Here is a 13,014-nt window from a genome sequence, read left to right on the forward strand (position 1 = left end):
CATCGATCAAGCATCACTTTCTAAAACTTTTTAGCCTGTGCGAAATATGTTCGTCATAAAAATAACTGGGAGCTTTTATTTTACTGAAAACTGGGATTTGTATTCGGTTGAAAAATTACATGAGTATGAATTAATAAAATTTTAGAGACATGTTATTGCTACCAACAATTGAAATTATTTAAATCAAATTCTACGTTTTTTATTGAATAATAAGACACACGACTAGCTTCAATGGAAGGTACTCTCAATGAAATTAGACTCCGAGAGTAAGAAGCGAAGGCAGCAAGAATGCTATGGAACAGCGTGGCGTCTGGAGATGGTGGGCTTCGTATGAAAGTTTTTACGGTGCATGGCATCTTTTATAACGGCCACCGGCACGGTGGGCAACTAACTATATATTCGAGACCCATTGAGGACTAGGCTATTGGTTATACGTGTGTCGTGCGCCCTGCAGCTCGCCTCTCTTCAAGGCCTGATTGAGCAGCGCACAGCTTTCTAACAAGTCTCATAAAACTCAGTACCCACATAACAGTGTCTCAAGATAAAGATTTCTTCTATTGATTGTATCTGACGGAGAACCGCGCCTTTTGCTCCTGTTGCTGCGCACGAATCAATGGCACGAAATTCAACTCTGCCATTTCGCGCGCGGTGCTCTCATCAGCGCTTAGATCTGCGAAGCTGCGACCCGAGAACAAGGGGTCCGCACTCCCATATACTTGAACCTTCATACCGGGCAATTTTCAATGAAGAGTCAGAGCAGAAGACATATCGATGCTAAAATAATTCTCATCATGACGGTTCCTATGAAAAGTAGGAAACAAAAAACATTGCCATTGAATTTAGCACGGAAAAAAAATATTCGGCACGTACCGAATCACATCTATGTTTGTGGTGAGTTTTGAATGGCTGAAAAATACAATCCACAGAATTTACAATGAGAAAAAAAAGCCTTTGAGGAATAAGCAACTGAGAATAATGAGAATATTTTTTAGAACATAATGTGGCTATTCCAGCAAATTACGGAAGAAAAATTTATCGCCCAACCTTTATTTTCTCGCTTTCAACGCTTCAAGTCTGGAACGAAATCCACGCCGTGAAGTGGAATAAAATATCTTTTCTGCATCAAGAAGAAAGCATGCGCATCACAAACGCCCAAGCAGTGCGACGTTTTTGCTCATGTTAGATTCCGCTTGGCCACAAAGATGCCCTAGTAAAATTTGCAACAGACTGGGAGAAGCTCGCTCCGAGACGTTCGCTTCGTAATTGCACATTTTTGCTCTAATGATTTTATTACGAGTGCAATTTATTGCCGGTCGTATCCTCGTAGTCGGCCATCTTGAGAGAGCGGATGCCTGCTACGCGGCTCCAGGCCTACAACGAAGTAAGTTCTACATGACAATAAAGATGAGTTGCAATGAGGTATAGCTAATTTATTGACAAAACTAAAGGTTGACAATCAAGTTAATTCGACTAAAGTTTATATATTTATCAGCCAACTGATTAATTAGTAGATTGATCATTTTCCATATAAATCATCTCTGCAAACTTCAGAACTCCAAGCGTTAACCGTTGTAAGTCGAATTTGGGACAGAATTTATGGCCAAGTTCGCCTCAGACGATAACTAAAATGCGACTTTTCGAACACGTAAATAGGATTAATGTGAAGGACTTCATGTCTAAAGTTTTTATCGAATAATGCTAGGTGAGGGAAGTACGTATATGACTGATTTCCGTTGATAAAACATCTAAAAACGTTTAAGCATTGTACGTACGTTTAAGTGCTCTGAAAAGTCAACAAATTCATCGAAAACGCGAGGTCCCTTACAATACTGGTTAGGGAGTATAAAGGTATTTTGGGCGAAATACTTCTAAAACACTGAACAAAAACAGCTGATGGCGTATTTTCATGCATCTTTTAGTGCATGACAATAACCACGTAACTGCTCAACAATTCTGATAAGGATTCAAGGCAAACTGAACCGCTTAATTGAAAATGGATTCGTGTCAACGAGTAAGAGGGTAAAGATTGTTCACAATTTAACAAGGAGGTTTATCCAAGATGACAACTTAACGCAGATATAAGCCCGTCATAAAGGCGTTTGTGTTAAAATATAATTTTACCATTCTTGTCCAAAAGAAGTAGCGTCTGTACGACTGTTGGCACTAAAACTTTGTAAACGTCAAATACGTTGCTAACTGACAAATACGTTGCCTTGCCAAATTAATCTCTTGAAAATAGTCATAACATTTTTTTCAATCCGAACAACGTTGGAAACATCGTACTACAGCTATAGGACTGCCCTACTTGCATCGCTCGGAAATGGTAGTATTTTACGACCACCTTTCTCTCACAACTCAACCGTATTCAGCTATATGATGTCCATGCAGCGAGCTACCGAAACTGTTCTTATGTGAATTATCAAACGTGAACTTAAGTTACGACGTTACGGTCTGGGATCTTGATTCGCAGGAATTCGGACGAGGTCGTAATTCATGGACGATGGCAGCCTCATTTGTACGAGGAGCTCACATCCGCCGATCTTCTGGGCGAGATTCCTTCATAACTGAACGCATTAAAACGCCGTAAATACATTGAATATTTCTCTAGAAATCGTCACACTCTCAGTCGCTGTGTCGGGAAGGTTTGTTGGGAAACTACATTACAAGAGAAAAAAGAACGCGTCAAGTTAGTGACCAATAAGAAACTCGGGCAAAAGAGCAATAAATATAAATCTCTCAGCCTGGACAGCTTATACGAGCACCCAAGAATAGAGAGAGAAAGCAAAACTATCAATGATGCTATGGGCAACAATTAGGTTAAATGTAATCGATTGAAGACGTCAGTTAGCGGAGTAACAATTAGATCAAATTAGGCCCAATAAACTATAAGAGCAGCGCTAGCGAGCTCCATGCAGAAGGCAGGGCATGGCCGCCGATACCACGCCCCTAATCTGCCACCTCACTGATTCGTGCTCAGCAATATCGGTAGGTTATCTGAGGCTATCAAAATATCGACAGAACTCACCGACTCGTTTCTGTCTAGTGATGTCTTGCAATTGAACTTGTTAAAGATAAAACTGTTGCATGCGCAGGTGAAGAAAACTGTTAAACAGTTGAAAAAACATTATTTTAACTGATATTAAGGTCAGACCATTTGCAGTCGACCATTTTATTGTTCACTGAAAGACAAGATCAGTTGAGCTTCTAAAGAAATAATTTTATAAACATTAACATCGAGGCTAATGCGTCTAGTCTCCTAAAATCGCAAGTCTGACTTCCAGATTCAACTAGGCATAAATCGTTGTAAATTACCACGGGTACTAATCGATTTAACCCTCTACCGCCTGACATCAGTAACCGGAGTAATATTGTCACAAGCTTACTTCTCAAAAAGGATACGTTAGTGAGCGCAAAATGACTTGCACTGATGGTTGCCGCCACGTACAACTTTAAAATGTTCTCTGTTGCGTACAAACGTCCTCAGGTTGCTACACTAAATAGTTCACGTATAATCTAGGTTGAAAGTTATGTTCCGAGAGAGTGACATACGGCGATAGAAGGTTAAATATGATAAATATGAACTTTAGTACACTGGAACATTGGTTTGATGTGTACACTGTCATTTTCACAGACACTGGTCAGTTTTAATAATTACACTTAATGAAAAAGACTCATTGTTATCACTTAGGCCGAGTCATGTATGCCAAGGTGGAATTTTAGGATTGATGGTTCATATATTTAAAATTAATCCAGCCTAGTAATTCAATCATTTCTAGAATATCAGTTAATTATAAAAAGAAATATAGTATGCGATTTTTAGTTCCAATATGACATGGGCACTTGTTCATATATTACCCCTCCTGAATTCACAATAATTATTATTGTGTGCTGGGATCCCGCTTCTTGATGAAACAATATATTATAGTGGTTCATGTCTGTCAGAGAGCATTAGCTTTTAGACTGTAAAAAAATGTATTATTTTAAAGTTTAATCGAAACGAACACGCAAATAAACAAGAAGCACACAATATATACAGTGGATATATTTTACTGAATTTCCCAGCTTTGCTGTAATATAATCTTCAAAAATTGTTAATTTGATTTCTCTGCTGAAACAACATCAAGAGATAATTTGCTCATTAGAGGACTCAAGCCGAGTCCTAAACCTCTCGAGTCCTATGACACCATGCCTCTGGCATGGTCGTCCGCCAATGAGATCCACGATATTGGATTTACAGGTAAGACAGCAATACAAACAAGAGCGAGGAAATTTAAGTATTCAATGCAAGAAGAGGCTATAGAAGAGGCTATAGGAGATGTTGTAAAGAAAGCTGTTGAGAAACGTAGGGAAGGCCGTTGAGCGGGCCTGCAGTTCATTCTGTCCCTTGATCAGGTATTGCAAGCCTGAGTAATGCAATACCTGAGATGTGTTACCCAGGACGACCAAGAACTTAAGAGATGCAACACCGGGAGGAAGACGATGTGAGTTTTATATCAATGGCCTATTAATGAGGAGCAAATGCTGAGGCCTGATTCGAATCATTTGCAGAGTTGCACTTACCATCGTCGCATACGCATTAAAATTTCTGCGGTAACGAAATCGTTCCGGTCAATAGACTAAGATGCACGGTAGGAAAAAAACACGAGATCAATTTGTTGCCAATTGTTACGTTTCGTTTAAATTCGTTTTCAATTGTTACGATCCCAGCCTCGGCAAAAAATAATTGCGGGATAAACAGCAAGAATACCGGACAAATGCACGAGTTCGAGAATGCAGCAGAGGCGCTAAAGCACGCGTGCAATTGGTTATAAGGTGAGCCCAGAGGACGGGACTGTCGCCGTCCATCTTGGTTGGTGACAAAAGCTAGCCCCAGGAATGTCATACAATCAGGCGCGACTTCGCCTTGTCAACGCCATAGTTCCAGACCACCTCAAGTTTCTTTTGACCACCATGGCCTGTCTTACACAAAAGATACCGGTAGACCAGCATACCAATGAGCTGTTGAGCACAGCACACCATCATTTTATTGAAACGGCCTAGAGTGATCTTGTATAGCGCGGAATGTTGACACCACAACTCAGTTCAGCATTGGCACGAGCTGCGGGCACGACCTGCCCCACCCACGCTCAATTTGACACTGACTGCGAACAGGTGACTCTACTTCCAGCCTGAGTCGCAGCTATAAGCAGCCTCTGCCCTCTGCCCTCTCACTGCAATTGCTAACTGCCTGACGTTCTAATGCTATTTAGAATAAACTTTTGGCGTCCTAAACTAAAATAAAATGAAGCGGGATACTTCCGTTAACAAGGCAAACGAAAAATTTTGTTCAGAAAAATTCAAATATAAATCGCTGGTAGTGTTAATTAATATTAAAACAGTTGCACTTAGCCAAAGTTTCAAATTGTGATACGGCTGTTGATAAAAATCAGACAAATCGCTGAAATAAAGAAAAATTGAATAGAATCAATTCAAGTAAGAGTAACGAAATAATTCGCGTAACTTAATAAATTTTTCGTATGTACTTAATCAACAATTTTACAGCAGTTAGTTTTGATTTAATTAGACAGTTAGTTTGAGTCAGTTGAAAGATCTTACGCCCACGAATAACGAGAGAACAGAATGAAAATTCGAAATTTCATACGGAAATAAGACAAACACAATTCTCGGAAGCAGACATCGATCTATTTGATTATTCATTCGAAATGTGCACAAACATTTTGCGAGTTTCAAATATAATGAACTGATTTACTTCTAATTTAAATTGCACATCAATCATTTGTTTGTGGTTAGTAGCCCAGTAGCCCACTGATGCATTGTGAGCGCATCTACACGGCGATCTCAACGCGCAGTGACTAGTTATCCTTTACGGCTAACTTGGCTGAAGGCGAGACTTATTAGATATTGCACATCACAAATAGATAGTAAGTGCTTATATCAACGATTAGTTATTAATGAAAAATATTCACTCTTCAGAAATAATTATTCAATAATCGCGCTCGAGAGAGTACAAGTTTCGGATTTAACTTATTAGCGTATTTTCTCATTTAGGAAAAAATGCTCTATTGTGCTCGCCATGTCTGTCCGTCTGTCTGTCCGTCCGTCTGTCCGTGACCTCAAGTTTTCGTCGATGAGAAAATGCGCTCTCTGTCACTCACTGCAGTGAGTACTGAGTTATATTTTTTTTTAACCAACGCAGACCGCCAACTAAATGTGATCAGAGTACACTAACGCGGTATGTGATCAGTGAGCACTAACGCGGAATGTGGTCAAAATGCACTAACGGGGAATGTGACCAGATTACACTGAAAAATCGATTGATTTTTCGCCACGTTACTTAGGCGAATTAGAACGATGATGATTGCGATTTATAAGAGTCCAAGAGCTTATTCATAATTATGATTAATAAGAGTTCAAGAGATCATTCATAATTACGATTAATAAGAGTTCATAAGTTCATTCATTATTAAGGTTAATAAATGTACGGTGAAGGCAAGACGATAGCACGTAACTACCCGAAATCTTTCATCGCGTTTCAAAAATGACACGCGAGTTACATGAGCGAAAAAGTTACAATAAAACAGAATTTTTTATTGGATCTGTACAATGAATGTGGACGTTGCTTGTTTACGCAAAAAATATGCATTCTGTTTGAAGCATGCATGATGCGACTTCTGAAGATTCGATTAATATGAACACATTTTCAAAAGAGTCACTGTACACGAATTGGGTAAAAATACTATAATTATAGTATTGGGTATAATTTAGAAAACACATTCTTTATACTCATAAGTATTGGGATGCCATATATCCAATTTTAGATTCGCAACATACTTAATGGAGCGAAACCACAAATTGATAACACTTTCAATGCAAAGATGTAAAAGCCTTTCGTGGACTGTACATATACCGAAAAATATAAGTGCACATTGGCAAAGCTCCTTTTCCAGAATTTCTTTGCTAGTTTTCAAACTTATTTTCCAGTTAATTCAGTCAATAATATTATAAGAAAATTGTCCTCTAAATAGCGCTTCAATATACAATTTATGAACACTGAACAAAGCATAAGGATTGTATAACACTAATTGCTGTACCTTTGGGCTTAGAAGCTGGATAAATCTTCTGCTGGATACAATGTAATTTCTACCCAGCCAAATAATAAGTTAAGCCAACATTAAAGTTTAATGAGTAAAAGTAGCGATATATATCGAGTAATGATTTCAATCATATTGAATGCTGTTCAGGTAATTTATATTAGTTCAGTTTATATCAGTTATATAAATAACAATCGCTGTGAGAAATTTGGATCTTAATAGCATTTTGATTTGTCGGTATAAACGAAAGATTTAAAGATAAGTGACGAGTTGAACTTTAGAAGAGACGTACCGTAGGCCAATCCCACACAGCAAACAGCTCTCATAAGTAAAGTAACAATGGTGTAAACTATAAATACAATTGTGGTACGGTTAAAACATCTTGAAGTAAGCGGCAAAGTTTCATTACGATGGGATAATTTTAAGGAAGCGGGCAGGCTCCTTGAGGAATGCGAGATGCCAGAGCAAGACCCGGCCTCTCATCACAGCGATTGCTATTTTCTCAGTCACAAGCCTTGAATGAACTTACCGAAACTTTATCCTTTGAAGTCATCTTCTGTGTCCTTGATGGAGCACTTTAGCCACAACATGTTCTATATTTTACAATTGATATTCACTTGTAACACACTCAACTGTTTCACTTCATGAGCACAACACTCATGCACAGCTTACCACCGTCGCCATCTTGCTTTTGCTGATCTGTAGGCTCCTGCGGTCGTCTGACATGCACCTAAAAAGTGCCCTGAACCTGCTCAAAAAATATTTTTAGTTCTAGAATTAAAAGTAGAGACAATTGTGATAGCGTCAGATATGTTAAAGTGTGGCCTAATTAAATAATAATTCATGATGTCACGCGAAGGAGCTCTAAAGAATACGTATCAATTTATGCTATAAGCCATAGAAACATAAACCGAAATTAAATCAAGTGTTATTCCCCAAAATAATTGCAACATAGAGAATCCTACCTCTAATCATTATATCTTACTTTCAACTTAATCATGCAAGTCTTACTTTTAAATTTGAGTTCACAATTCACTCGGTGCTAACGATGTTGGTGTTATTTGTGAGTGCCCTGCCTCTGGTCTTGAATGTCACACTTTTTGCAGAGATCATTCTTGTCAATGCCTCTGCTTCTTCTTATCTGTCAGTTGCCAAGAGCCCCTACTGATCACGGTGCTAAGGACAGCTCACATACAAGCCATGATGAACTCACGAGCAACGTATGGGCACCTGAGTGCAGTATTCATGCCCAGCAGCGGAGTTGTGTCAAACTTTTCAGGAACAAAAGAGGAGCAAAATGTCGCAACCTGACGCTCGCATTCCAGAAATATTCTAAACCACTCAAAATCTCTTCAGGCCAAATTTCCTTTCGCAGATGTTTTTTTTACCGCGTAAGCGATTGTAAGCTAAGACTGTGTTGATTTGGGATCTCACCTAACGAAAAATTTTGAAGATATTTGACCACTGCTGAGAGAAATGAAGTCTGTGAGATAATTACAGATTAGCGCAGAGCCCCACATCTGCGCGAGAAGCTGATGCCACATTTCCTTTCCGTATTTCACACTCTTCAACCACATGACTTTAGTAATAAGTTTTTCATCGCATTTCACCCCTTAATTTATGTTATTTATCAGGTTACTGATTTTTCTCCGTATAAGATGTGAACTTTTATTCAAGCACACGTCCAAATTACTCGAGTTCCTGCGCCTAAATCTGCTCACTTGAACGCGGTCCTGGACTAGGGCGGCTACAGCGCTGTTCTCCAGAACCCCGCACGTACACACGAACGCACTTACATGCGCACACATGCACGTACATGACGATACACGTACCGCAACAAACATTAATGCGCGCACACACACAAATAAAATATACGTACACATGAAAAAAACACATTACGAATTAAATGTTCATATATGTGACTTCATTTTAAGGATCTTTCGTTTACCCACCAGCACACAAAAACCGGTAAACGATCGAGCAAACTTGAGTAAAATCACACAGAAGCCCACACACTCACAGTCACGCACCTACACAGCACACACGCGTTGCTAGCATGTCTTTCCTCCATGTATGCACGTTCACGAATGATACAAGACTGCATAATTCAATCAGTATAAATCGTGCATGAAACTTATGACGTGATAATAGCCGTTTTAACTACGCGCCATGTACATCATTTTTCTTCAGCCTCATTAACCCCAGTTTGATTGAATTTGTTTTCGTTTGATTACATTAACGGCAGAACCAAATTAAATTCTTACAGTTAAATCTGATTTAAAGCGAACACAATTTCCATTGAGTACAGTTATTTAAATGGAACGCAGGAATTTAACCCAGCTCCGCTTCAAACGCAAGCATATACTGTTTTGTTTTTTCATAAATTGTTAGCCTTCAGTTACATTGAACACTGTTAAGAAACTTATATATTCATTTTGATCGCATTGAACGCGATTAATAATGTCAGTGTTACACGCAAATACCGTGTAACAAGGGCTCGAAACTAAAGCTGTTTTACTTAAATCTCGCGTTGAACGCGAACAGAAATTCTATTGTTCCTCTTTAATGAAATTTAACTCGAGCAGGAATCGAAAATTTTTCCAAGTTAAATTTCAGAATTTTTGGTGAAAACACAAAAATACGCATATATTCATATTTATTTACTATGAACGACACAGAGGAGAGCAATTTTCTACATAAAGAACAACTGAGCAGACCATCAGGTCGCATGAATGAACGTGAATTGAATGCACGGGTAAAAACATTCATTAACATCTAAAATATCATGATTCAGTAAAGAATTACAGCTACAAAGATAGAGTGCAACATTAAAATGATTATTAATTAAACTCACGGGAAAAAATCATTAACTTTTAAAATATCATGACTGAGTATAAGAGATTAAGATGTAGGAATTTGGCAGAACATCAACAAGTTTAATTATAATACTAATAATAATAAGTCAGAGGGAGCGTATGGGCAAGTGTGATACCATAAATTATGATATGCTACTCAATTTACTCTACGTTGGGCGAAAGAATAATAAATAACAATATTAACAACAATAATATTATTAATGCGGTACAAACAAATATGTATGTTGTATTCGGACCACATGAAATTTGTGTTGCGTTTCATTGATATTTCTGTGTTGTTCTGCGCACAAAGAGATTTTCGGCGTATTTACGCCACAATGATATTTTTTATTTCTGTTTGCAGAAGATGTGCATCAGTTTACAATGATCAGTTTACAATGATGATTTCTTAGGTAATTGATTACCATGCAGATTTGGGTGGTATTAGGTTACTCGGATGATTTAGGTTGCATTCGGGAGAAAGGATGATTTCCATCATTTTTCTCACAAAGTTTAGTTTGTGTAGTATACTTGATACACAGGATGACTTCTACTGTATTAGACCCTTGTTACATACATGAAGTTACCTTTGTTTAAGCTATTTTATTTATTGAAACAATAGTAGCGCATGAACAGGCTGCCTAATTTACGACGAGCTCATTACCAGTTGTACAAAGCGATGATAAATTTGCACCGAAACAATATAACATTTTGCAACCGAATGCCTGCATTCGTCAAGATATTCATCGATGACTCACAGCAAAATCCAAAATTCTGTACCATAAATACAAAAGAAGACTTAAGCTTTATACCAATGAATGCCAAGATCAAATTAACCAATTTGTACACGTCACATACAAACTTGTACACGTTGCACTGAACTTACGATCTCTTAACTTTTTTTGAAAGTATAGGCCCTGGTCCACAGCACGACGGGAGCCCCAATTACTTAATGAGAGATGACAATCGCAAAATAATTTCACATCCTAAATGATGAAACGCCACTTTTGAGTTAACTTAAAAATGATTCATTCAACTAAATTTCCCTAACGTCACTTTGCATGAGAGTTAAAGCATTTATTTTCCTAGGCAAACCATAGGAGAGTTACGTACAGTAGGGGAATCTCAGCCTAGCCATTGCGCTTTGACGTCAGTTGGCGTGCAAGGGAAGACGAGAAATAACATCAGTAAATAAGAAATAGCGAGAAAACAATAAGTAGCGAAGTAAGTCTTATATTTGTTGACAAAAGAATGTATTGCATGCCTTTTTTTAATAATCCGCGGCGATATGAAATTGAGAACTTATGACGACACAAAGCCGCAATACCCATTAGATAGTTATGTTATTTTGATTACATCAGGAGTAGTAGCTCTTTGGAACAAGATATAAATTAAAAGTACATATATTAATTGAGAACACAAAATATTATTCATGCGGCCACCTGGCACCAAATATGAAGAAGTAACCATCACAAACAAGGTAGAAGATGTGGTGCATACCAAATAAATCGCATTAATATATTCATCAGGCACAAGGGAACAAATGACCAGCTTAACGAAGCAAGCGATAAAAACAGCAATATTGGTGTCACGTAAACATGACTACCGAGAAGACGAGTGGAGAGCAACATTAAGACGCTCATCCTGTGGCCAGCCGTACGGGAGAGACATGAAAGAGACGTACAACTCATCCTACCTTTATAATTAAACTAAAAAATTAAAAAATTCAGCCTAGAGTAAAGCAATGGAAAGACAAGCGTTTTCTTAAACCGTCTTAATTTACTAAATATTCAGGAAGGTTATAGAATGATTGCCCCCTTTTCGTTGCTTCTCCCCCTTCACCCCCAACACCGCGAGCTCTGTGAAGGGCGCTCAGGAACAGTGCTCCTAACGCGGCGCAACTCTCAGAAAGATTAATGGGTCAAATTGTCCAAATATTGACACAATATCTACACGAAACAGTGACACGATTTTTCCAAACGAAATTGGGTAAGGATGAACCACACAAGGGCGAAAAGTGCATCAACATTTAGACCGTCAAATTTATTTTTCTTAGTGTGTCTCACGAGCTAAGATACGCGCTATGACTTCGAAATTATAAAGAATGCCGAGCATAATTCTAGAGAATGCCATCACTTTCCTATGCAACATCAATACACACAATACTAAAAAAAATTGCATCTTATGAAAGGTAAAAAATATGAGTGGCAACCAAGGCCAGAAATTATTTACATAAAATAAAACGGCGTATAAACTGCACTTAAGCTAAAGCAGAGTTCAAGGAAAGACTTTTCAGAGGCTTGGTACAAGAAATTCATGTGCCATTATATTCATGTAGCTTATACGTAGCAACCTGGATATTCTTGGCTGTACATTAGAGCACAGCCAAGCATTCAAACTAATTCAAATTATAGGGAACACACGTGTACCATATTGAATAGGAAGCGCATACTTAACAGCGTGACAAATATTTCCTCTCTTCCTTATTTTTGTTACTTAAATGCTGTCTTTTAACTTATAATGCAGATAAGTAATAGAATGCGTATTATACAGGCTACAAATAATAACGACGAATAACGCGCAAAAATCGCGAACCTGTTGAGCATTTACATTTTTTTGCGAGTCTTAATTCATAAATATTCAGCATATTTGTATCGATGAGAAGAGAAGGTTGTAAATAAACATCAGCTGGTGCCATACTTTCAAAACTCGCTATGTGAACGTCAGTACTTACGCAATATTTTCTTGTCTATGATTGGTGGATTTTGCTTGAAAGGCCGTCAATGATTGGCTGATGAACTTACGATCTCTTAACTTTTTTTGAAAGTATAGGCCCAGGCTCGCAGTAAATGCTTGCATGCATTACGGCGCTTGCAACGAACATAGAACATTTCTTGATAAAACAACAAATGTACATGGATTAGTTCTGATCAAGTTCATTATTCAACCATTTAACAATGAAGCATTTCCGACAGCGCGTCATGCACAGCAACAATACGAGCAAAATGATCTTGCCCGTTCACTATAAAATACATGGAAAGCACTGCTCAATAAGAGACTAAACATGC

At 38.1% G+C, this 13,014-nt stretch overlaps 1 protein-coding gene across 1 annotated transcript in view; it reads right to left on the reverse strand.

Annotated features, from left to right (window-relative positions):
• LOC108681946 (tetratricopeptide repeat protein 28) overlaps positions 1-8,305 on the reverse strand; it is a 75,122-nt gene extending 66,817 nt beyond the window's left edge. The window contains exons 1-2 of the mRNA XM_018171031.2: positions 8,103-8,305; positions 7,621-7,839 (exon numbers count right to left, since the gene is read on the reverse strand). Of these exons, the coding sequence (XP_018026520.1) occupies positions 7,621-7,644 (24 nt within the window). The 5' untranslated portion in view covers positions 7,645-7,839; positions 8,103-8,305. The remainder of the gene's footprint in view (positions 1-7,620; positions 7,840-8,102) is intronic.
• Positions 8,306-13,014: the final 4,709 nt, after the last annotated feature.

The sequence above is a fragment of the Hyalella azteca genome, unplaced genomic scaffold (genome assembly GCF_000764305.2).
Source record: "Hyalella azteca isolate HAZT.00-mixed unplaced genomic scaffold, Hazt_2.0.2 contig9456, whole genome shotgun sequence".
Classification (NCBI taxonomy): Eukaryota; Metazoa; Arthropoda; class Malacostraca; order Amphipoda; family Hyalellidae; genus Hyalella; species Hyalella azteca.